The sequence below is a fragment of the Phoca vitulina genome, unplaced genomic scaffold, assembly GCF_004348235.1.
Source record: "Phoca vitulina isolate PV1807 unplaced genomic scaffold, GSC_HSeal_1.0 scaffold9, whole genome shotgun sequence".
Taxonomy (NCBI): domain Eukaryota; kingdom Metazoa; phylum Chordata; class Mammalia; order Carnivora; family Phocidae; genus Phoca; species Phoca vitulina.
In genome coordinates this window covers 734270-757090 of record NW_022589712.1, presented here as the reverse complement: position 1 = coordinate 757090, position 22821 = coordinate 734270, and the positions used below count along the sequence as shown (strand labels likewise).

General features: G+C 49.7%; 1 protein-coding gene across 7 annotated transcripts in view; it reads right to left on the bottom strand.

Moving 5' to 3' along the window:
• Positions 1 to 22821, bottom strand: part of WDR27 (WD repeat domain 27) — a 132116-nt gene that overhangs the window by 74576 nt on the left and 34719 nt on the right. For 3 of the 7 annotated variants that reach the window (XM_032407456.1, XM_032407457.1, XM_032407455.1), the window contains exons 14-21: positions 20518 to 20596; positions 19700 to 19777; positions 17829 to 17926; positions 16429 to 16518; positions 12026 to 12147; positions 10951 to 11084; positions 6581 to 6678; positions 4873 to 4994 (exon numbers count right to left, since the gene is read on the bottom strand). In XM_032407456.1, the coding sequence (XP_032263347.1) occupies positions 4873 to 4994; positions 6581 to 6678; positions 10951 to 11084; positions 12026 to 12147; positions 16429 to 16518; positions 17829 to 17926; positions 19700 to 19777; positions 20518 to 20596 (821 nt within the window). The other 4 variants (XR_004299935.1, XM_032407458.1, XM_032407454.1 and 1 more) reach the window with 4 other exon arrangements.

The following is a 22821-nucleotide window of genomic DNA, read 5'->3' as shown; positions in this document are numbered from 1 at the left end:
CAGCCCTTCCTCCCTCGCCAGCCTGCCCCTCCACCGGGGGGACTCACAAAGCGCCACACGTTTGCAGAGCACCAGTGTCCTCCCCAGGGCTGGCCTTCCAGCCGGAACCACGGGGCGCACTCGCTACTTCCATGTCTGGGCCCCTCCCGCACGCACACCCACGCAGGCACCCGTGCCGTCCCTCACCTTCCCGCTCAGCCTTCACGACGGCTGCCCTGTACCTGGAATGAAGCCCGGCTGGCGCCGAGACTACAACCCGCACCTGGGCTTCACCACATGGGCCTGAACGCTGCCCTCCCAAGGCACCCCTGGCTCCCTCCCGTACCCCATGGACCTGCGGCCCGCCTCACCTGCTCAGAGAGGGTCCCCCACAGGGTATGTGATGCTGTGGGAACCCACTTCTTTCCGTAGAAGGGTACCAATTCACTCCTGCACACACGTACCCCAGGGCTCACGACGGCGCCAGGTGCAGACTCGCTGACAGATACATTTAGATGAATTCGTTACTAGGCTAATGCATATGCATACACACACATGCATGCGCACATGGATAAACACATGCTCACACACCCACACATACATGTGTGTGCACGCACCTATACACACGTGTGCACAGGTGTGTGCCTGCATGTCCTCATCTGGTCCAGGCCACAAGAGTGGTGAGGACAAAGGGGCAGGCACCGGGATGCTCGGTCTCAGCCATCCCCCAAGAGCTCGCCGTGGTGAAGTGTTGCAGGCGTGGAGTGACAGGATCACAATTCTGCTCAGTAGGCTCGTTATCAGGATGTGGGGAAGCCCCAAGCCTGGACACAGAGAGGCAGCACGGAGGCCCCCAGACCACAGCGCCCCACTGGGGTTTGAACCGGGAGCTCTGTGGCCAGACGCACAATCACTGCTGACGCAGCTCAGGGAACTGGCGCTGCATGTCTCGGCTCCCACATCCATGCATTAGGGTTCTCTGGGGACAGAGTTCATGCACGCTCAGCACATCATGTCCGGCACGTGGGAGCACGCAGCACACGTGAGCTATGGCGTGTGCACCTGTAAGAGTGTGATGGCAAACACTGGGGGATGCCTCCTCCTGTCCTGGGGAGTGCCCCCCAGGAGCTAAACGTCGCCAGAGCTCAATGCATCCCACAGAAGCCATCTATGGCACAAGAAAAGGGCCTGGGCCTAGCAACCCAGGTTCCCGCACAAGCCCAGCCTGAGACCTAAGTCCACAGAGGGATGAGACAGGAGAGCCCCAAGGGCCTGCAGGCCAAGTCTGATTCTATCCCAAGAGTTACTGGGAACCTCGAGGGATTTGAAGGAAGACACTGAGATGGTCACTTGTATTTAGCAGTGGGAGTGTGACGGGTTGAGGAAGACCCTTGTGGAGACAGCAGATTGGGGTGGCGGCAAGGGCAGAAGGACGGACGGACAGAGTGCACAGGGGGTGCTGACCAGGCAGTGCTGGGCACACTCGTGGTGTTCATGCCGTGGGTTTACATATGGGAGTCAGGCTGTGAGGACACACGGGGCACGGGAACCACCTGGCTCTTAGCCCAAACTCACTAACTGCTTGGGCTAAGGCAACCTGTCTGTTTTATGTATCTTCACAACCCTCCTAAAATCAAGTTCTGTCTGATAGTATGTGACAAGGTGGAGTCCCCGTCAAATGCAGCCTTCTCCAGTCTTCCCAGGACACAATGACTGTCCTCCTGACCGCAGCCACACTCTCATCTCATGTGACAGCACTCGCCACAGTCAGCTCTGCGTAAATATGACCCAGGTCCACACCTACCACCTCTGTGTTACAGTTTCTTTGAAAGCAATTTCTTACTTCAGCTTCTGATCTTCTACTGCAAGTAGCAAATTCTCGAGCATTTATCCTTAACACTCACAGGAACAAAGGGATTGTGTGAAATCAGGTGCACCAGAGAAGAGAGACTTTTTAAGGCAACGCCCACCAACCTTCATAAATTTATATTTAAAGAAACAGGAAGAATGGTTGTCATTTAATGAACTGAGAATATGTTAAGAGATTTACCTGCATTATCTTATTTAATCTCTGCAACAGAGAAAAGTAAGGAATGCAAAAGGTTTAAAAGTCTTCTACCATGAAATGGGAACAGAGGGCTGGAAACAGAAAATCCCAAGATGTCAGAAAAAACAGCATCACATCGTTTTTCAAAATGAAATGACTTCTTTTGAAAATATGAGAAAATTGTTTAGTTCAAAAGAATTATCTTTACCATTATTTTAAAACTAGGGTTTTGTTTTTTATAAGTAAAAAGCATTTGGCTTTTTCTGCCCACGGTGTCTCAGATTCATTCTTAAGGAACTGAGAACTTAATCTTCCAAAATGTCAAAAAGACCATCTTATGCCCCACCTCCCACCCCAGCTCCTGCAACACAAATGCCCAGCACACCAGGGTTTGTGGGATACAATCCATGCAGTCATCTCGCCTACAACAACTACAGGCTGGGAGGGAACCCGGGCACCAACAGCCGGGTCACGGCATCCTCTGGTATTACGATTCCAAAACCCCCAAAGCCACCAGATAAGCCGCTGATGCCCTACATGAGGTACAGCAGAAAGGTCTGGGACCAAGTAAAAGCTTCCAACCCTGACCTAAAGTTGTGGGAGATTGGCAAGATTATTGGTGGCATGTGGCGAGATCTCACTGATGAAGAAAAACAAGAATATTTAAACGAATACGAAGCAGAAAAGATAGAGTACAATGAATCTATGAAGGCCTATCATAATTCCCCCGCATACCTTGCTTACATAAATGCAAAAAGTCGTGCAGAAACTGCTTTAGAGGAAGAAAGTCGACAGAGACAGTCTCGCATGGAGAAAGGAGAACCGTACATGAGCATTCAGCCTGCTGAAGATCCAGACGATTATGGTGATGGCTTCTCAATGAAGCACACAGCCACCGCCCGTTTCCAGAGAAACCGCCGCCTCATCAGTGAAATCCTTAGTGAGAGTGTGGTGCCAGACGTCCGGTCAATTGTCACAACAGCTAGAATGCAGGTCCTCAAACGACAGGTCCAGTCCTTATGGTTCATCAGTGAAAACTAGAAGCTGAACTTCTTCAAATAGAGGAGCGACACCAGGAAAAGAAGAGGAAATTCCTGGAAAGCACAGATTCATTTAACAATGAACTTAAAAGGTTGTGCGGTTTGAAAGTCGAAGTGGACATGGAAAAAATTGCCGCTGAAATTGCACAGGCAGAGGAACAGGCTCGAAAACGGCAGAAGGAAAGAGAGAAAGAAGCCGCAGAGCAAGCTGAACGCAGTCAGAGCAGCATGGTTCCTGAGGAAGAGCAAGCTGCTAGTAAGAGCGAGGAGAAGGACGACGAGAGCATCCCGATGGAGACAGAGGAGACACACCTTGAAGAAGCAACGGAAAGCCAACAGAATGGTGAAGAAGGCACATCTACTCCTGAGGACAAGGAGAGCGGGCAGGAGGGGGTGGACAGTATGGCTGAGGAGGGGACCAGTGACAGTAACACCAGCTCAGAGAGCAACAGTGCCACAGTGGAGGAGCCACCCGCAGACCCCGCGCCGGAAGACAAGACGAAAGAATAAATGTTGCCTTGTTTTATGTGTTCTAAATACTTTTTTAAATGAAAAAAAAAGATGTTTTTTGAGTTTAAAAAAAAAAAAAAGCATTTAAAACTCCAAAACTGTATTTTGTATTTCCAATTTAACCAGCTGAAACAATTTAAAACAAATATGGAACCAAATGGAAAAAACAACTATCAGACTGAGATTTTCAGATTTTCATACCAAGTTTCATCTAGATGAAGTTTTCATGGCTCTGTGATAAATCCGAGAAAGAAATAAAGAACAGAACAAATAAAAGAAAAAGAAAATAGGGATTTATAATGGAAATGTTGACAAACCACTTTCCATACACAAAAAATGATGATGGTGATGATGATGATGGTGGGGATGATGGTGGTGATGATGGTGATCATGGTGGTGATGATAGTGTTGGTGATGATGGTGATGGTGGTAATGGTGGTGATGATGATGATGGTGGGGATGATGGTGATCATGGTGGTGATGATAGTGTTGGTGATGGTGGTGATGGTGGTGATGATGATGATGGTGGGGATGATGCTGGTGATGATGGTGATCATGGTGGTGATGATAGTGTTGGTGATGGTGGTGATGGTGGTGACGGTAGGGGTGGAGCCTGCTTAGGATTCTCTCTCCCTCTGCCCCTCCCTCTAAAAAAAACCCAGAAAACAAAGAACAATGATTCCCTTGAAATCATAATGCAGATTTCAGAAGACATCATAAAGTCATTCCAAATATATCAAAAGTAGTTGCAGTCTTAAAAACAGAAGTTTTGTTCACAATGTCTTAGATGCCTTTTGGCTTGCAAAGTGTCTTTTAAACTAAACTATGAGACAATGAATTCGTCAAAACAGCACCTCCTCTAATCTCGAGTCTGTAACCCTCAGCTGTGGGTAGTTTTAAAGTACTACTCCATCAAAACAGAGTAGGTACTTCTTAAAAAGAAAAACTATTGATTTCTGAAGGCTGCTTCACATTCCAGGAGGATCTACATGACTCACTCAATCCTTTAGTGTCTGAAACACCCAAACCCTCCATCAAGTTTTAAGTGTGAATGCATTACTAGTAAAGTTGAAAAATAGGCCCATGAAACAATCAAAGACCAAAGTACAAAAATTAACATTCCATATGATATTAAACTATCTTCTAAGGTCAAACATCAAGGCTTAGAAAACTGATAACTAAAAATTAGCATTGAATTTGGTAGCACTGGTACAAACTTGCATCAGGCATTTGTACGAGTCAAATGCTTAGACATACAATTTTACAAATGATATGTGCTGTCGACAGCTCACTCACTTTATTCTGGCAGATTTGGTGGACAGGCCGTGGATGGGCTTCTACGATTGTGGCTGCGCTGCGACCTGCATTGAGGTCAAAAACTTCCAGAGTCCTGTTCCGGCCAGCTGTGAGCACAAGATCTGCAATGACTCAGTTAGGGAACTCCTCTCAACGGTCCATCACCGGGAATGAGCAGCCCCGCGTATTCTGTTAGTACTTTTGGGATGCACCGGAAGACACACAGGATGACTGCGGCTACGACGCCCGAAGCTCCACAGAAGCTGTGCTCACAGCCCCGTTTCCCCCTCTGGTCCTGGGCATCTGGCAGGAGCTGCTGGGCCGTGGACAAGGGCAGACCCAGGTGCTACACACCCCCAGGCGGGAGGCCCAGAGGTCTTACTTCAGTGAAATGGGGTTTGAGGTGTCCAGGAAATGCCCCAATCAAGAGATGGAACGGCAGCTGAATCTACGGGTACTGAGCTCAGAAGACAGGTCTGAAGGTAAAATTAGGCAATGCAACCATAAGCGTGGACAGTGCCGCCCAGAGCCGGCCGCACGAGAGCACACAACTCCCACATGGCATACCACTGGCCAAGCATCGCTCACTTCTACACGTGGGACAAGAGCGGCAGTTGATGAACTTAGGGTTCATGTGACCACCAGAACTATCCAACCTCCCATGTTCAGCCCAGAACACTGTCATCAATAGAATGGTAATAAAAATAATATGGTAGAAAGATTATCAGATTTGATAATAAACCCAGTGCTAACACTGAAATATGCAGAAACCACCATTCAAGGCCAGAATACTCAGAAGGACACATTTCTGCTAAGTGTTGTGTTGTGTGTGTAGCCAAAGGGTCTAGCATAAAAATATCACATTTCTAATTAAAATACACTAGAACCTCTAATACCTTATATCAGTCCTTCTGAAATTTCAACTATAAAACTCTTCAAAAGAACATAACTTAGACCTCTGAATAACTTAAAATTTTATAAGATGAATTCCTAAAGATCAGGGCTTTTCTTCTAAATAAATCAAAATCGATGCTTTTAATTAAAAGGGATGATGCTAGCCAAAAAAAGTCAAAAAATAAACTTTAGGGGCGCCTGGGTGGCTCAGTTGGTTAAGCGACTGCCTTCAGCTCAGGTCATGATCCTGGAGTCCCGGGATCGAGTCCCACATCGGGCTCCCTGCTCGGTGGGGGGTCTGCTTCTCCCTCTGATCCCCTTCCCTCTCGTGCTCTCTGTCTCTCATTCTCTCTCTCTCAAATAAATAAATAAAATCTTTAAAAAAAAATAAAAATAAAAAAATAAACTTTAGACTCAATTTCATCTTCAGCATTATGGCTGTAACTTCTGCCATCCTCCACAGAGCTGGGGCAAACTTCCATTAATGGAAGGCTACCACCCACCATACGTGTAGCAGTTCATTTTTAAAAAGTACTAAATTACTACATATTATACAATAAACTACAGGCCAGAAATACTGGGTTAGATGCTCTGTTGCATGTATGTCATATGCTCTGTTGCATCCACGTCTAGTTTTCCTTTGAAGCTCTTTTCACCACTGAGATGAAATCACTACACATATAATTATGCAGAAGATGTGAGCTCCCTGAGTCCTGGTGCTCAGCATGGCGCCTGCAGCCTGGGCCCTCGGCAGACGCTCTTGCTGGGAGGGTGACGCTCAGGATGTGAAAACCAAGAGCAGAGGCAAGGATACAGGAATAGAAGTCGTTTACAGCTGATAAACTGGTAATCTCTGTCATACCAGTCATAGGAAGCCTGAAGACACATTTGCACCTACTCTTCTGTTTATATCTGAAAGAAAAATAAAGATAATTGATCTTTCTGTTTCTCTCCCACAATTAAGCATTCTACCATTAAAAAGCTGAATATGAAGAAAGTTTTCATATTACTGAATAATTATATTTTATAACATCGAAGGAATAAGTCAGCTACCTTAATTTTCCTTTAGGAAACTCTAAATTTTCCTTTAAGAAAACTTCATGAAAAGGGGGTGGGGTGGGAGGGATGGGGTGGCTGGGTGATAGACACTGGGGAGGGTATGTGCTATGGTGAGCACTGTGAATTGTGCAAGACTGTTGAATCACAGACCTGTACCCCTGAAACAAATAATACATTATATGTTAAGAAAAAAAAAAAAAGAAGAAGATAGCAGGAGAGAAAGAATGAAGGGGGAGAAATCGGAGGGGGAGACGAACCATGAGAGACTATGGACTCTGAGAAACAAACTGAGGGTTTTAGAGCGGAGGGGGGGTGGGAGGATGGGTTAGCCTGGTGATGGGTATTGAGGAGGGCACGTTCTGCATGGAGCACTGGGTGTTATGCACAAACAATGAATCATGGAACACTACATCAAAAACTAATGATGTAATGTATGGTGATTAACATAATAAAAAAAAATTTTTTTAAAAAAAGAAAGAAAACTTCATGAAAAAATATCATATAAATCCCCAAATAATTCATTCCTGTCTATGAGAAAGCAAATTTTTCTCCTAATTCTAAAATAATTATGTATACTTAAGAAGACTTCCAACCGGTTATAAATTATCTATATTTCCATTAACACAAATGTTGTTAATATTTTCTAAAGGGTAACATAAGCAGTTAGTATTGGTTTAATAAACATACGACCTCAAGAATCCCTAACAATAATTTTATAAAGGAAAGGAACCCGCTAGCAATCTTACAATGTGATCCTGGCCCAGGGAGGCCCAGGGGAGATCTCTGGGGGTGGCCCAGGGGGGCAGGAGCAGGTGCGGGATGGCGCAAAGCACCGGGAGGGCTCCGTGTCTTGAGCCTGCTGGGCGCTGAGAGGGAGGATGAGCAGTCCATCAACCTGTACCTTCCACAGGGGGTGAGTGCTGCATGGGGGCCTGGGGCCATATATGCAGGGGAGGCACAGAGATGGGCATCCAGAGTCGTGACTCAGCAGGTCCTGGGGCAACGGCGATGTGGGGGTCACCCACACAGACTCGAGGGACAGATGGAGCTGCGTCGCAGGAGAGGTTTGAAGGGAAGCTCAGTGACAATGCAAAGATCCCACAAATTATTCCTGCTGAAAAACTGCACGGATCATACAGTAGGTGGTTCATGGAGCAGAAAGCAGCCGTTTCATCGAGAGAGCCACGGAGAAGCTCTGCGGACACCACAGACCAGGAGAGGCACGTCAGAAAGATCACGCAAGCCAAGGGAGAACGCACACAGCTGAAATCACAGGGCATGGCGGTGAGGTGGGACGGGGGAAGGGACAGTCCCCATTTAAGGCACAGGTATTCATGTGACATAGTGGGCCACGTGCCCATTTCAGCTCAGAGGGAAGGGATGGGCAGGGGAGAAGGGCCAAGGCAAGCGCTGACGGGGCCGGCAGAAGCCCTGCCCGAGGGACAGACAGCTTTGCTGAGGGGCGCTCATGCCTGCGGCCTGTGTGAGGTTTGGCGTCGCATCCTCTGAAGCCTTGCCAGTTTCCAAGAGTCCCCACCCCTAGCTGATGGGGGCGTTTAAGTGGGGAAGGCAGCCATAGCCCAAGCAAGCAGCAGGCCTGGGGAAGGGCCTTTCTCCAACAACCTCCATGGGGCATCTCCCCAGACAGAAGGAGGTGAGGCCGCCCAGGTTGCACACGACCACCCACTGGAGGGTCAGACCGCTTGCAAAGGGCCATGTTAAGCACGTGCAAGGCCAGCCTGGAGGGAATCCGGCGTGAAGGCCATCTCCACGCCCCAGCTTTGGCTGCTGGACCGGAAGTAGTCTGCAAACACAGTACTTCTTCCCAAGGAACTGCATTATCAAAAATGTGAAGACATTAAAAACACCAGGCTTGCAACAACCAGTAACCATTCAGTTCCTAATACCTGGCCCCAAACTCACACCAGTGGAAAGCAGGCTAGTAAGACGCAACAGGCACATGATGCCACACCGTAGCCTCGGGAGACAGGGGCCAGGAGGCTGCAGGGGTAATGCCACAGGGAGCCCTGGGCACTCTGCTGTCTGCTCGGCCACGGCGCCTGCGTCCTGCTGAGGAGCAGCTGGGACCCCATGGATACATCACACCTGAGCCAAATCCATCCTGGCCTCAGCACATGTTTCTTGGCCAAGTGGCTGACCTAAGAGTAAGCCAATCTTCTGGCTGAGATCCGGGGGCACCTGCCATGTGTGTTCCTCCTTCACACTTAAAAAGCTACCCAATAAGGCTACTAAGCTGAAAACTTGCCCACAGATCTCCCGATGGGCACAAGGGACCGGGGATGAAACAGAACCCACAGTGACTCGCAAGACAGACCCTGCGCTCAGACTCCAGAAACACGAGCCCATTCAAACTCACGCGCCCCACAGTAAGAGCACAGACGCGCTGATGTGGGGGTGACACCACGCGTCTGATGGGTGAGGGAAGTCTTGCAGCAATCTGCCCAGTTTATAAATTCTGACAAATCCCTGCCTGCACGTTCCTAAGGCAGGTCCCAGCCCCAAGGGCCTGGGATGCTCCCAGGGGTCCGCCGCCTGCCGGCTTCAGCACGGTCTCCCCCTTCATGTTGCTGTAAGAATATGGATGTGACGCCTGGAGCCAGAGCCGCTACCTGGAAATCATCAAGTGAAAAGCAGCAGGACAGCAGGGCACACAGTCCTCAAGCCTGTGAGCCTCCTCCCTCCAGACGGCTCAGCTCCAGGCTGACATGAAACACCACCATCAGGTACTTAGTTATAGGAAGGAAGACGGCACGGCATCCCCTGCAGAGAGGACACAAGGACAGACAGCCTCCAGAGAAAGACAAAACCCACCCTCACTGTGTGTACAACACACAGCTCGCTGCCGGCACAGAGCAGACGAGCCTGAAATCACCCCGCACGGTCCCACGTCCACACGTGCACAAGGAAATCCAGCACAGCACTGGTTAGAGCACGGGGCGCGTCGGAAGAAGCCGGATCTCCGGCAACAACAGGATGGGTGAGGATGCTATGGCACGTACCTGTTGTATAGAATTTCATAACAGCTGCCGCGAACAGTCTGAAGTCACATTCACAGGCACGGCTAAACCTCAGAAACGGAATCCTGATTATTATGAAAGGTGTGTTGCATTAGCAAATATAAACCATGGATAGGAAGCAAACACACCAATCTCAACACGAGGAAAGTTACAACAGCCAAGACTGGAAGCAGCCAGGTGTCCACGGACAGACGAATGGATAAAGAAGATGAGGTGTAGATATATACGGTGGAATACTGATCGGCCATCAGAGCAGATGAGACCTCGCCATGTGCAACAAGGATGGGCCTGGAGGGTATTATGCTAAGTGAAATAAGTCAGAGAAAAACAGATACCCTATGACCTCACTTATATGTGGAACCTAAAAAAAGAATAACAACAACAAAACAGAAACAGATTCATACATACAGAGAATAAACTGGTGGCTGGCAGGAGGGAGGGGCGGGGGGGCAGTGGGGGGATGGGCAGAATAGGGGAGGGGGATTATGACATATGGGTCCCGGGGATGGGAGTGCAGCACAGGGAATACAGTGAACAGTACTGGGTACCCTGGAAGGTGACAGATGGTAGCTACACTTACCATGGTAAGGAAAAAAAAAAGCAGAGGAAAGAGGGGGTGGGAACTGGCCCAGGAAGGCAGGCCACTAATTACCCCCATAATGTTTTATTTCTTTAAAAAATTTGAAAACGAATGTTAACATTTGCACAGGGAGTTGTGAACAGGTGTTCCGTCCGTATATTTAGCACGTGCGTGTGTGTATGAAACATTTCCTGTTTTAACTTCACTACAAACACAGTAGGATCGTCCCACATAATATCGATCAGATGCATTGCTGAACCACGGTAAGAGTTCCATGTTCCGAAGCCCCGGGGCCTCTCGTCACACCAAGGCCCCCGCGTGCGGCACTGCAGACGAGCTCTGAGGAGGGAGAAGCCCATCCCTCGGCTCTCACCAGCAGCTTGCGGTGAGGTGATTCAATTTTGCACAACATGTGTAAATGAAAACCCTCTATTTACATACAACCCAGTAGGAAACACGGCTCCCCCCGACCATGGAGGGAAAGGAACCGAAGAGCAGGCTACGCACCTTTGGATCTCATCCTTGCAAGTGTCGACATGGTACTTGAGGAGCTGGAGTTCGGGGCCCGAAGACGACAATATAAAAGTGTCTATGTAATAAAACTGTGCAGACCGAACGGGCTTGGAAAACACATCTTTGCCCTGGAACATAAATCAGTAATCACGGCCAACGTAACAGAGGCAGACAAGACACACACGGAGACTCTTTCCTATCAACCCACACATCCACTCTAAACGTGGACACACGTCCTTAGAACCGGTTCACCATTTTGTTTCTTCTTCCCGACTACTTCTGAAAGATGTCACATGATTAAAATGTTTCTGTAATGAGTATTTTGAATCCCAGCCATTTAAAAACTTTAAAATAAAATTGATACTTGGCAGTGAGCCTATTAAGTAGTGAGAATTTTATTAAAGATAAATATTAACCATGGAACACAGTTCTGAGGCGTCAGCGACATGTGGGAGACGACAGTGGCAACGGCCCTAAAACAGACCCGTCCCCTTGAAGCTGCTCCCAAACGCCTTGTCCCGGAGTCCCCGGTCTGAGGACTTCCCTTCCTGGCTAGTCTTCCTAGGACCCAATCCCCCTTCCACAGTAACACCCGCAGGAGGTAAATGCTAACCACAGCGTGGGCAATCTGCAGTCCCCCCGCTCCCGACCTGACTCGTGGGGGCGCGGCCCTGTGGTCACCTCCCTCTCCCGCCTCAGCTGTGACGTCATCACCACCGCCCTCTGGTCTCTCCCGTTGTCTCCAAACAGTCTCCCCTAAGCGCGTGGAAATGCTCACAGGTAAGGGTGCATGCGTGCAAGTGCACACGTGTCCATGTGTGTGCATGGCTGTCACACATGTGTGCACATGACACACGTGTGAGTGCGCACGCGCACACACGTACGAAGATGCTGACGCACTGACCACCGTGGGTGTGCGTAGCAACTGCGGTTCACCCGTTTCCCACGCTCCCGGTGAGGGTACCAGCCCGGGCCCCATGAAGGCGCTGGCCCGCCTCTGTGACTGCCGGCCCGGGGGCCGCAGGGCTGGGCACTGAAACCCGTAGCCAGCGCTGGGGTGGCCCGTTACCGCACACAACGCGAGTTCCGCCCCACGGAGTGACCACAGCCGCAGCGTCCCGTCCCGGGAGGCAGACAACAGCCACCGGCCGTCATGGCTCCAGCACACGGCGCTCACTGCCCCGTCGTGACCTAACGGAAGACACAAACACAGGCGCCCCTGGGACTTCGACCCCGCAGAACGCGGCTGCTCCGGGAGCAAATCGCCGGGCCAGAGGCGTTCCCAAGCCATGCTGGCAGCGGTGAGCCCAAAGCCCGAGGATTCCTTCAAAGGCTCAGTACGGTTTGCGAAGGAGGTACTCCAAAATGCATGTTTAAAACACGCAGCTCAAAATTGTGTGTGCGTCTGTGCTTGGAAAGAACATAAACTGTAGAAACACAAAACGTAGCATTGTAAGAGGTAGGAAGTCTGTGGGCTTCACAACGACGCGTCTTCCAGAGCCCTTGCTCTCTCAACACTGAGGAAAAGGCAGAAGGATTCGCTGCGCGCGGCCACATACGGTCCGACTACCGTTAGGGCCGCCGGAGTCCGCGGCGCCGCCAGCGACAGGCTGCGTGAACGCAGCCCACGGGGCCCGCAGCACACGGGGGTGTGCAGGAAGGAGATGAGAAGTAACATTCAGGCCCATCACCAGGTCGAGAACACACCGCTTACCTGCTTCTCTCTTCCTATCGAAACACCAAAGAGAAGCTCTACCGTGCCAACCGCAGTCTGTCCTTGGGGCGACCTCTGTCGCCAGCACCACTGGCCCTGACTCGGCAGGCAGCGAACCCGCGCCTTCTGGTGTGACCCCTCCGCAATCTCGCAGTCAGGATGTCGGCTCACTGACTCAGGGGGGCGGGCCCAGTGATCCGGTGCTGCACCCTCTCCTATTCAGGGGCGCGTGCACTGCTGTGGGCCGGGGCCTGACCGGCCAGGCGCCGGGTTGGGCACCCAACGCGGTCCATCACCTACCGCACTCGCACACGAGGTCAACGGGACAGCCCGTCCTTGCGCGCGGGGTGCCCGTCCCCCGCCTGCCTCAGCTCCACGCGGCGCAGAGAACAGACGCACACCCCTGCGGGAGCCGGACGCTCTACCACTGCGCCAGGCCGCCGGCCAGCCCTGCTCCTTCTCACCGGGCGCCGGCTGTCTCCCACGCAGGCTGACCTCTGCATCCTGCCTCCATCAGAGGTCCAGGAGGCCGCTTCAAAGGGTCCTGCCCCTGCTGCCACCAGCCGCGCTGGGAAGCAGAGGAGCCCAAGGACAGGCAGAGCCAGACCGCTGGGGAAATGAAAACCGTGGGCTTTCTGGAGTGGAGAGGGCCAGAGAGGGCAGGCTGGGGTGCGAGCGCCCCCCGCACGGCACAGCTGGGGAGTCTGGACGGTGCTGTACCACACGGGGCACGGGGACGGGCCCAGGGACCCCAGCGGCACAGCAAAGCCGCCTTTCCCTGCGGGCCCCACGTCTGGCCCGGATGGTGGAGAGGGGACCCGCAGACGCGGCAGCGCATCCGGGAACGTGCCAGCCTCCGGCTCAAGCACTCTGTGACCGAACGTGCATGGAAGCCAGTGCCCCCGTGAGGACATTCTTGCTGCGTCCGGACCACCGCAGAGGAGACAGTGAGGGGCCGACCCGCCAGAGAACCAACACGGAAGAGGTGGAGAAGGCAGCAGAGATTTATAGAGTAGGCCCCGCAACCCAGGACAACCAGAGCCGGATTTCCCGGGAAATAGCTCTGCTGCCCTCTGGTGTAGGTTTCTGGGAGTTTTACCAGAAGGACGGAGGCCCCAGCGCCAGGCTGCAGGCCTGCACCACGCTGCTTTGCTGAGAAGCAGCAAGGCCGGGGGACACCAGGGACGGCACCTGTGACACTTCACTGCAGGTCAGTGTGTCTGAGAACCCGCGACCACCCGCTAGCATCCCAGGTGCTCTGGGCCCGGCCGCAGGCCCAGGGTGAGGGCGTGACAGGTAGGCGGCTCTGCCTGTTCGGGCCTGGCACCTGCAGATGCACCTGTATTCCCAGCTCAGTGGCTCCCTTCCTCGACATCGCATAGGGGAGCTCAGACCGCCACCGCCTCACCCGGCAGTGACGAGGCCGACAAGCCACGAGTCAGAGGGACAAGTGCAGTGAAGTCACCACCATTTAGCTGGGTGTAATTCTTCCCAATTAAGTGGTGATCCACTGCAGTGGGGACACCCTCCTCTGTCCTGCCAGCCCTCCCTGCTAACTAGTATTCTGAGCCTGGGCGCCCAGACAAGGTCAGCTGAGTTACCAAAGAAGGCCGAAGTGCTCTTATCGCAGAAACCCTAAACGGGCACCCCTCTGCTGACCCCCAAACATCACTGGGGCATTGATGAGCCCACCCAGTGCAGCAGCTGGTAGGGCAGGGACAGACCTCTCTGACTCCGAATGAGAACACGACATGACCTTCTCCTCCGAGCTCCAGCCTGCACACAAGCAGCTGGGACCGCAAGGCCTGGCGCGGGGACCCCAGTTCCAGCCGGCCGGCGTGCCTAGCGGGGACCTCGGCTGGGCTCCTCCTTCCTCCTCTCAGCTCGGCTCCACGCTGCACACACTGCCTTCTCACTGAACCACACTGACGGCCTCGCACCTTGGATGGCAGGTGCCCCTGCGGCATGCAAACTGCAGTGATAAACCTCAGGAACAGAACGAACAGGACACAAGACACATCTGAGTCCTCTCCTTCCCTGGGGCCAGGGCCTGGCCTGAGGTGTGTGACCCCCGACGCCACAGAGAAGGAACGCAGGATGGCAAGAGCGTGGCCGAGATCAAGCAGACTGAGAACTTAACAAACACCAGGAAGCAAGATGTTCTGAGCTCAAGTCCACCCTTTTTTCAGAATTGGTTTTTAAGCAACTCAATAATATTTAATAAAATCTTAACTAAATTTAATCTTGTGAAGGGGCTGGCCCCAGAATTCCACTCTTACACCCCTCAGCCTTGGGCACATCCTCCTGCAATGTGCTCAGATCTGTCCACCCGTGTCCTCGAGCATCTGCTCTGTGCCCAGCACTCGCTGAGGGACGGAAGCAGGGTCCCCACAATGCTTGTGCTGGACAACAAGGTGTGATGGGCGGCGTTCCACATTCAAAAGCACAAACATGAAGCCCTTATTGAATTCAGTGCAGTCGTGACCACTGGCTTTCAAGCTGGGATGCACAGCTGGCTGTGCTCTCCTGGGACCCAGTCCTGAGTTCTCTAGGAGGGGTTCCTAACTTAGCATCTAATTTTAACCACAACAAAATATCCAGATTATACTGGCCTCATTTGTCCTAGATTGTGATGAATATTAAAGCGCCCATTTTCCTGCTTTTTGTGTCAAGTGTGGAGAAAGCAATCGTATTTTCAAAGTTGAACCATATGACCAGTAACCCAGCGGTACAAGGCGGAATGGTGTCCTAGAACAGGTGGGGTGGTTAAGAATGACACTTTTCCCCAAAACACAAACAGGGCACTTTTTTAAAAGGCAAGTTTGAACCTCTCCTGCATTATCTGAATTCAGCCACAAGCCCTATTCCTGCAATAAAACAGACGGAGAAACATCCACATCCAACATAATTGCCATTTCTATCAATTGTTGAGTGACAGAAAGACACCCAGGCGGAGTCCCGGGCACATGCAGGTGCCTTAACAGGAGCCTTCAGAAAGACAGTTTGAAGCCAGGAGGAGCCACGGAGCGTAGGGGACGATGTGGCTCCGGGCCGGAAAGCCACCCTCCAGAAGGCCCCCCATTGCTGTCAGGAGGCCCGTTGTAGACCCTGGAGGTACCCGAGTCTGGAGGAACACTGTGGAGCATGCTCCTGCCCCCCTCCACCCACCATGTCTGCGCCTCACCCCCTCCGCCAGGTGCCCCCTCCTCTACTTCACAGAAACACTTGGACTGGTAGCATTTCTGGGGTTTTTTTGTGTTTTTGTTGTTGCTAAAATATCTACCAAGTGTGAGCCTTGCAGTGAGGGGCTCCAGGAGCCTGACCGAGAGTGGGGGTAGCTCAGAATCTGTCAGGAAGCTACAACAGCAAGACTTCCAACACCTCTGCCCTCACCTCAAATCTACTCACCCGAGAAACATCCTCACCTCGTTAGTTTATAAAAGTGTCTGTGTACAAACCCTCCTAATTTTCCAAACGTGCTTTAGTCATGTCTGTAAGATCTGACTTTGCCCCTCCCCAGCAACTTCGTAGAAGCTTAGTTCCCTGACCATGGGGCACTGCGACAGAACCCCTGCAGCCTGGCCTTCCTGGTTACACCCCTTCTGCCCAGTTTAGTGGGGCCAATCTGGTTTGCTAAACCTCCATGCAAGCCTTAGTTCTAGTCCAGTCTGATCTTGAAGAGAAGAGCAATTGATACCCAGGACCAAAAGGAGACCCACCCATAAATGTATAGTAACTAAAATTAACACACATCATACCTGAAAAAACAGCAGGTGTCCCAGTGAGATCAGCGCGGAAGACCAGCGCGTGGTTGGCCAAGCCGCAGGCGAGCCACCGTCCGTCCCCTGCTTAAACATGGTAAGGGAGAGCCCTGTAAGACCACACCGTCCGTCCCCTGCTTAAACACGGTAAGAGAGAGCCCTGTAAGACCACAGCTCACAGGAGTACACTTGCAACAGGTAAATATAGAATCTGTAGTTAACTTGACGTTCGTTTTGTCAGGTTGTGAGGGAGCCTAAAACAGCACTTGCTCAATGGCTAACCACCATACTTTGAGGGTCCACCAGGTGGCATCCCCCAGGATGTCCTTTAGAGAGGACCTGGGAGTTAGGAGCCACAGGGCTAGTCAGAGTCAGCACGGGGTTCTGAACCCAGAGAACCCTAACCCCCAGGGCACCCTGCCTCCCATCAACAGATTTTAAGACACATAGTATTCAGCTACGCAAGAATATTTAAACCTATCCCTAACACAGGGCAGAACTAAGTTACAGACACCCCCCCCATGATTTTCCAACTCGTGGAGCTCCTACTTTATTTCTAATCATATCATACAATCACATGATCATAAATAAGCAAGACTCTCTCACACCACAAAGGTACTTTACTGATGATACTATGTATCTTATTTCCCAAAATCACTCAAACATGCTTTGGCTAAACTTACATGAAAAACGAAGGGAACTTAGCATAGTTGGAAGTAATGAAACCTGCAGGAATGCCCTCAAAATGCTGAGGGGTGGCCTTCTAGCCACCGGACTGAGGGCAAACACATCTTCTCACCTCCAGGTATGTCTAGAAACCAGAAACAACGTGTGCTTCTGAACAAAGAGCTCAGATCGCAGAGCCACCTGGACGGGAGCTGCTCCCCACTTCCTGCAAACTCACTTAGGAAAAGTGCTGAAGGCCCAGAAAAGAGTCTGGCAGAGGCATTTCAGCGCGCTTGAGAGAACATGGCCGTCACCAGCCCAAGACGCGCTGGGCCTGCAGGAGAGGCTCCATCTGAGGAGGGATGGTGACCACACAGGACACTGAGGTAATCCGCCCTGAGTGGTCTCCTCCACCGTCTGCGAACCAGCCCCCCACCCCCTCGCGGCTCCCTCCAACACTACAGAGGAGAGGGTCACACACACAGCACAGAGCTGGCCGAGCCTCCAATTCCAAATCCAGGAGCTCCCGTCTCCAGCAGCGGCCGGCGCGAGCGGGAATGCCCTAATGCCAGTACGCTCAAGGGCAACGTGAGCTTTGATTTTAATCCAGACTCAAACAATGCCAGAAAACTTCACGCAACCAAGATTTTTAAAGCTCTATTTATGACGGGACAGTGGCAGTTGAGGGAGCCTCGGAAACACAGCGAAGGGCGGCCCCGGGCGCGGCGTACCTGAGTACTGGACGCAGCTCGCAGCGGCCGGCCCGTGCGCGAGGACACGCTGCTTGTGGACTTTGGTTGGCGGAGAACTCTCCAAAGGGTATTCCTCACTGGAAGGAACATCAGAAAGATGAAAATCGAGAGAGTTCAGAGTGAGATGAGAAATAAAACAACGGACTAGAAATGGTGGATTCTCCCCTATTTACATGTGCAATTTCATTCTATCCAACTTAAATACATATAAATACACACAGAGCCATGAATAACTCTGTAAAATGCACTTCCGCTCCATTTTCAGTACAAACTGTCAAGGATTGCTCATGTTCACCATACACTGAAGTGACTCTGTGAGGACTGGCGAGAGAAGACATCCTGCACTTCCCGGTCTCGCACTCTCTGTGGGCGGCCATCACACTAAGTTCTCTAGTAATCTACAGATGGCTTATATCTGCCGTGAGAAGAACCACATCCCCAGGCTGTGAGCCAGACCATGGCGGCTTGCGGGAAAGGACCGATGGCCGGGACCCGCGCAGGGGCAGGCTGGCTGGAGTGGGTCCTCCCACTGAAGGCATCCATCTCTTGAGGCAAAATCTCCTCAGTGTTCACGTTCAGCATCTGGTTTGGCAGCCTCTGAGCGGCAGCAAGGCCACGGGCCTCCTCCCTGGTGCCCATGTGGCCCCCACAGCCCTCCCACCTCAGCGGAACCACCTGTCACGCAGCGTTGCTGCGCGCTTCGGGCAATGTGGAAAGGCGCCAGGCACACAGCAAGGGCAGAAAAAGAAAGTAGCTGTGAAGACAGGCTGTTGTAAAAGCTGGAAGTTACTGGTGACAAGTTACACATTTATTCACACCTTTAGAGGCCGTACAAGCTGGAAAGACTGGCCTTGCGAGCCTGCCCCAGGCAGCACCATCCGTCCAGAGTGAAATCTGGTAGGTGTTTGGAGGAGCCTTTCCCTGAGGAACACTGGCCTGTGTCCGGGACGTTGTTTGGGGTCCTCCCCTCACTGAAACCCCTCAACAGAATGCCCCCCAGGCCAGAAACCCATCAAAGACTACTGGCTCTGTCTGGAGAGCTGGGTTCCCGTAGGAAAAAGTCACCAAGAAGATCAGAGTTGAGCATGGCTCTTGGTGCTGCATTCCGTCCCCAACCACTGGTCTGAGGATCACAGGGTCTGAGGGCACCTGCTGGGGTCACGACCCTGCCATCCATGACCCGCTGATACAGGAGCAGCGGAGAAGGGCAGGAAGAGCATCAGGACGTAGGAGAAACGTCACAAGACTGGGTAAAACCAGCATTCTCTGTGCTGTGGACGGGAGCAAGTGACATTTCAACACCACAGCCTGGAATCTCTGTCCAGATGAAGTCATTTCCAAGTGTGGGATGGGGAGGGTCCCGGAGGGCCCCCCACACACCTTCCCATCCAGGAACACGGGGCCTGGGGACCGGCAGGACTGGCCACAGTCCCACACACGCTGTGCAGCACCCACGGGACAAAAAGCACGTCCAAGTCCATGCGCTCAGCTCGGGCCTGTAGCCCTGTAACTGCTCACATTCTTCTGTCCAGTTATTACCTAACAAACTTATCAAGAATGATCCATCATCGACCACAACACTTTCTAAAACAGAATTTTAACAAAAATTAATATTCCTAAGTTGTTAAGGTGGTAAAGATAGCAACCTGCCTGAAAAAGGGTTAATAAGGAAGAACTGAATGTGACCAAAAGGGCATGTATTTACAAGTGATGCACGCACACTGAAGCACATGTGCCCATACATACACGCAGACTCACAAGCTCGCACACCCATTTGAAACAAATTCACTTAGAGTATTCAAAAGGTCTCTCCAAATTACACATTTACTTCGGGCAAACTAGTAACGTACCACCTGTGACAGGCCCTACGTGGTAAAGAGCGGTCACCGCTGCTCCTGGTGTTGGTCTTTGGTGAGAACAGAGTTACGCTGTGGAAAGCAAACACGTTACCCTCAAAGACTACAGTTCCAAGCTTCTTAAGAGACCTGTATTTGCAGCAAAATATACATATATATTTAAATATATTAATGCTTCAGTGCCCCATGCTGGAAATACACTGAACATTCAATTACTTCAACTGTAACCAACTTCCCTCCCACTTACACATCTGCAGTGGCATTCTTGGGACAGTGTCTCCTTTTGGAGAATGAAAATAAAGGATCACAACAGAAATTGAACTGCATTTACAGACGCTATTTGTGAACCTACTCAGAAACAGAAGTGAAATCACTCGGAAGTAATGCTGAATCCTCCCTTTAATAAAATCAAATTATCGAATGTTGGCAGTAGCTGAACAGTCACCTGGTACTGGCCTGTTTTTCAGATGAAGAAACAAGACCCCAGAGATTCCGGGACACAGAGCGCCGAGCCCCAGGGGTGCATGCTGGACAGCCACACTCCCACCCCCCACCTGCACCCAAGCCTCTCGGAGCAAGCAGCACACTCGGCATCAGGCCGTGCCCAGAGCCATCAGGACAAGGGGCAGGAGTGGGTGGCCCGGCCGTGAGCCACGGCCAGGGGCTCTGCATTTGCCGCAGGATCCGCAAGGCCCCTGGGTGCTGAGGAGGGGCTGGGGCCCAGATGAGGGAGGGTGGGAGAAGAGGGCTCAGGTGTACTGAACCCTACCTCTATGTCCCAACATGAGTGACCTATGAGCCCATTTACTCACTGTGGTGTGGACGCATACCCAGACGACTTCACTTTGCTGTGGAAAACCAGGGGCTGGTCCTTAATGGTGCTCCGCACGGCTGCATAAAATGAGTGTCAAAAGTAGCAAATACTGAACATGACAAGAACAAAGTTCCTTGAAAACAGAAAAGTTCACACAAATGGAATGAGGTTATTACCTATAAACTTAAGAGGTCTCATACCTGATGCCAAACCAACCACTACCAGCAAAGAAGGTCACATCAAGGGCATTAAAAGCATAAGAAAACAACAAGACAATGTTTTTCTCATTCCTCAAATGATACTGAATTGCAGTATGTTCAATGCCACATATTTCAAATACTCTGGATGAACATGTCAGCGCAAGGTGTAAAAAAACAGGCCCCACACAAAGCCCGGTCTGTCTGAAATTCTGTCCACGGGACGCTAAAGACCAGCTATCAGGAGCAATTCGCTCCATAAATCTGTGACAAATACATCTTTTCTACAAACAAGAATAGCAATGATCTTAACTCAAATTCCTCGTTTATACTCTTTTTTATCATAAGATAGAATAATAAGAAAGATAAACCACTAAAACATAATTACATCAGCACCTTTTAATGGCAATAAAACTTATTATCCTATTTTTAACCTAAGTCTTCCACAACACTGCAGACTGATAAAAACTCTGACATTGCATGAACTTACCACAAATATTTATAAATCTCAAAAATTCTCTCAGATGAAATAAAATTCTGCCAGAATTATTTATATTTACATACACTTAATACTTGGTATCCAATAGAATATTCTGTACAATAGTATAAAATAACTTTAGAAAAATGGATAATTGTATAATATTGAGTTATTTTTAAAATAGTTCTTTTTTTTTAAACAAAGAAATTTAGTTCAGTTTCTGACACTATTTCAAACCTGTAACCTGGACCATATTCCCATCAAAAACCAAGTGAAACTAATGAGCAAATCACTAAAATGACATGTATGTGACCAGGAACTGGGGATGCATCCCGGCTTACACAAGGCAGATCCCCCCCGGGGGAGGCAGGCTCCTCAGGGGAGACCTGGAAATAAAACTGTACCCAGAAAACCTCTCTCCACCTCAATGTCAAGTGAAGGAGAAAAAAAATCTCCAAGAAAAATAAAGCCAACAGTAAAGTATTTTCAGGATCAGGTAATAAGGTTGCAGGTGCATTAGTGTATTGATTTTCAGAGGGTCTTGAAATTACTAGAATAAAGTTCATGAATATGTAAATGCATATTATTTAAATAAATGCCCTAAGCATTAAAGTAAAGCAATTCTTCATCACAGATATTTCTTATTTCTATATGCTTTCTGCAAGTAGAGGGATGTAAATTTTTAGAATATAGGATAGCTATAAATCAGTCATTTTCAGTAATTTTCCATACAAATGTTTTTTTAAACAAGACATAAAACCGTCATAAAAAAAAATCAACACTTTGATATTTCACCACTCTCTGGATACAGAGAAATTATAATCTCTGTAATAACCTTACTATTTATTTAATTGTTCTTATCAAAGATTTTGTTCTACACATCATTTAGCTGTGACGCATGGTATATCATATACCCCATCTGAATAAGATGATCCATACTAGCGAAAAATGAAAAAAATCCATTTTTAAGGGTAAATCTAAACAAAACATATGCAAGAACAAAAGCTAAAGAAATGAGTTCGGTAAAAAAAGAAGAAGAGAGAATCATGGGTCTCATTTCACAACAGATTTCCGCATGGAGGTGCGCTGTGAAATTATACTCCTGAAATGTAAAGTCGCCCACATGTGGCTGATGAAAGTAGCTGGCCACACTTACAGGGAAAAGACAGATTACATCACTAGCCACGTAACATACAGATTTCATCCCACAAGTAATTCCCCTTGAGTAAAAATATACTTAGAACTTCAGAATATTATTCCAACTGTTAGCAATGTAATTAATATTTGTTAGTCACAAGGTTTCCAAATAATTTTAATAGAAGCATATACATAACATAAAAGTCTTTTTGGTATTAAGAAAATTATTCAAAAAGACTTTTTACATTATGCAACAATATGAAAGTACTTAATACCAATTAACTGTACACTTAAAAATGGTTTAAAATGTTAAATTTTACGAACAAAACATGTTTTTAAAAAGAATATGAAAAACAGACTTTTACCATATCAATAAAGTATAAGATCATAATATACACCTAGTAAAGCCTCTCCACTTTCAGTAACACACGGACATAGGAATGGACAATTCTCTGAGGAAGCTGCTATTTAAATAAGGACTGGTAGCTGA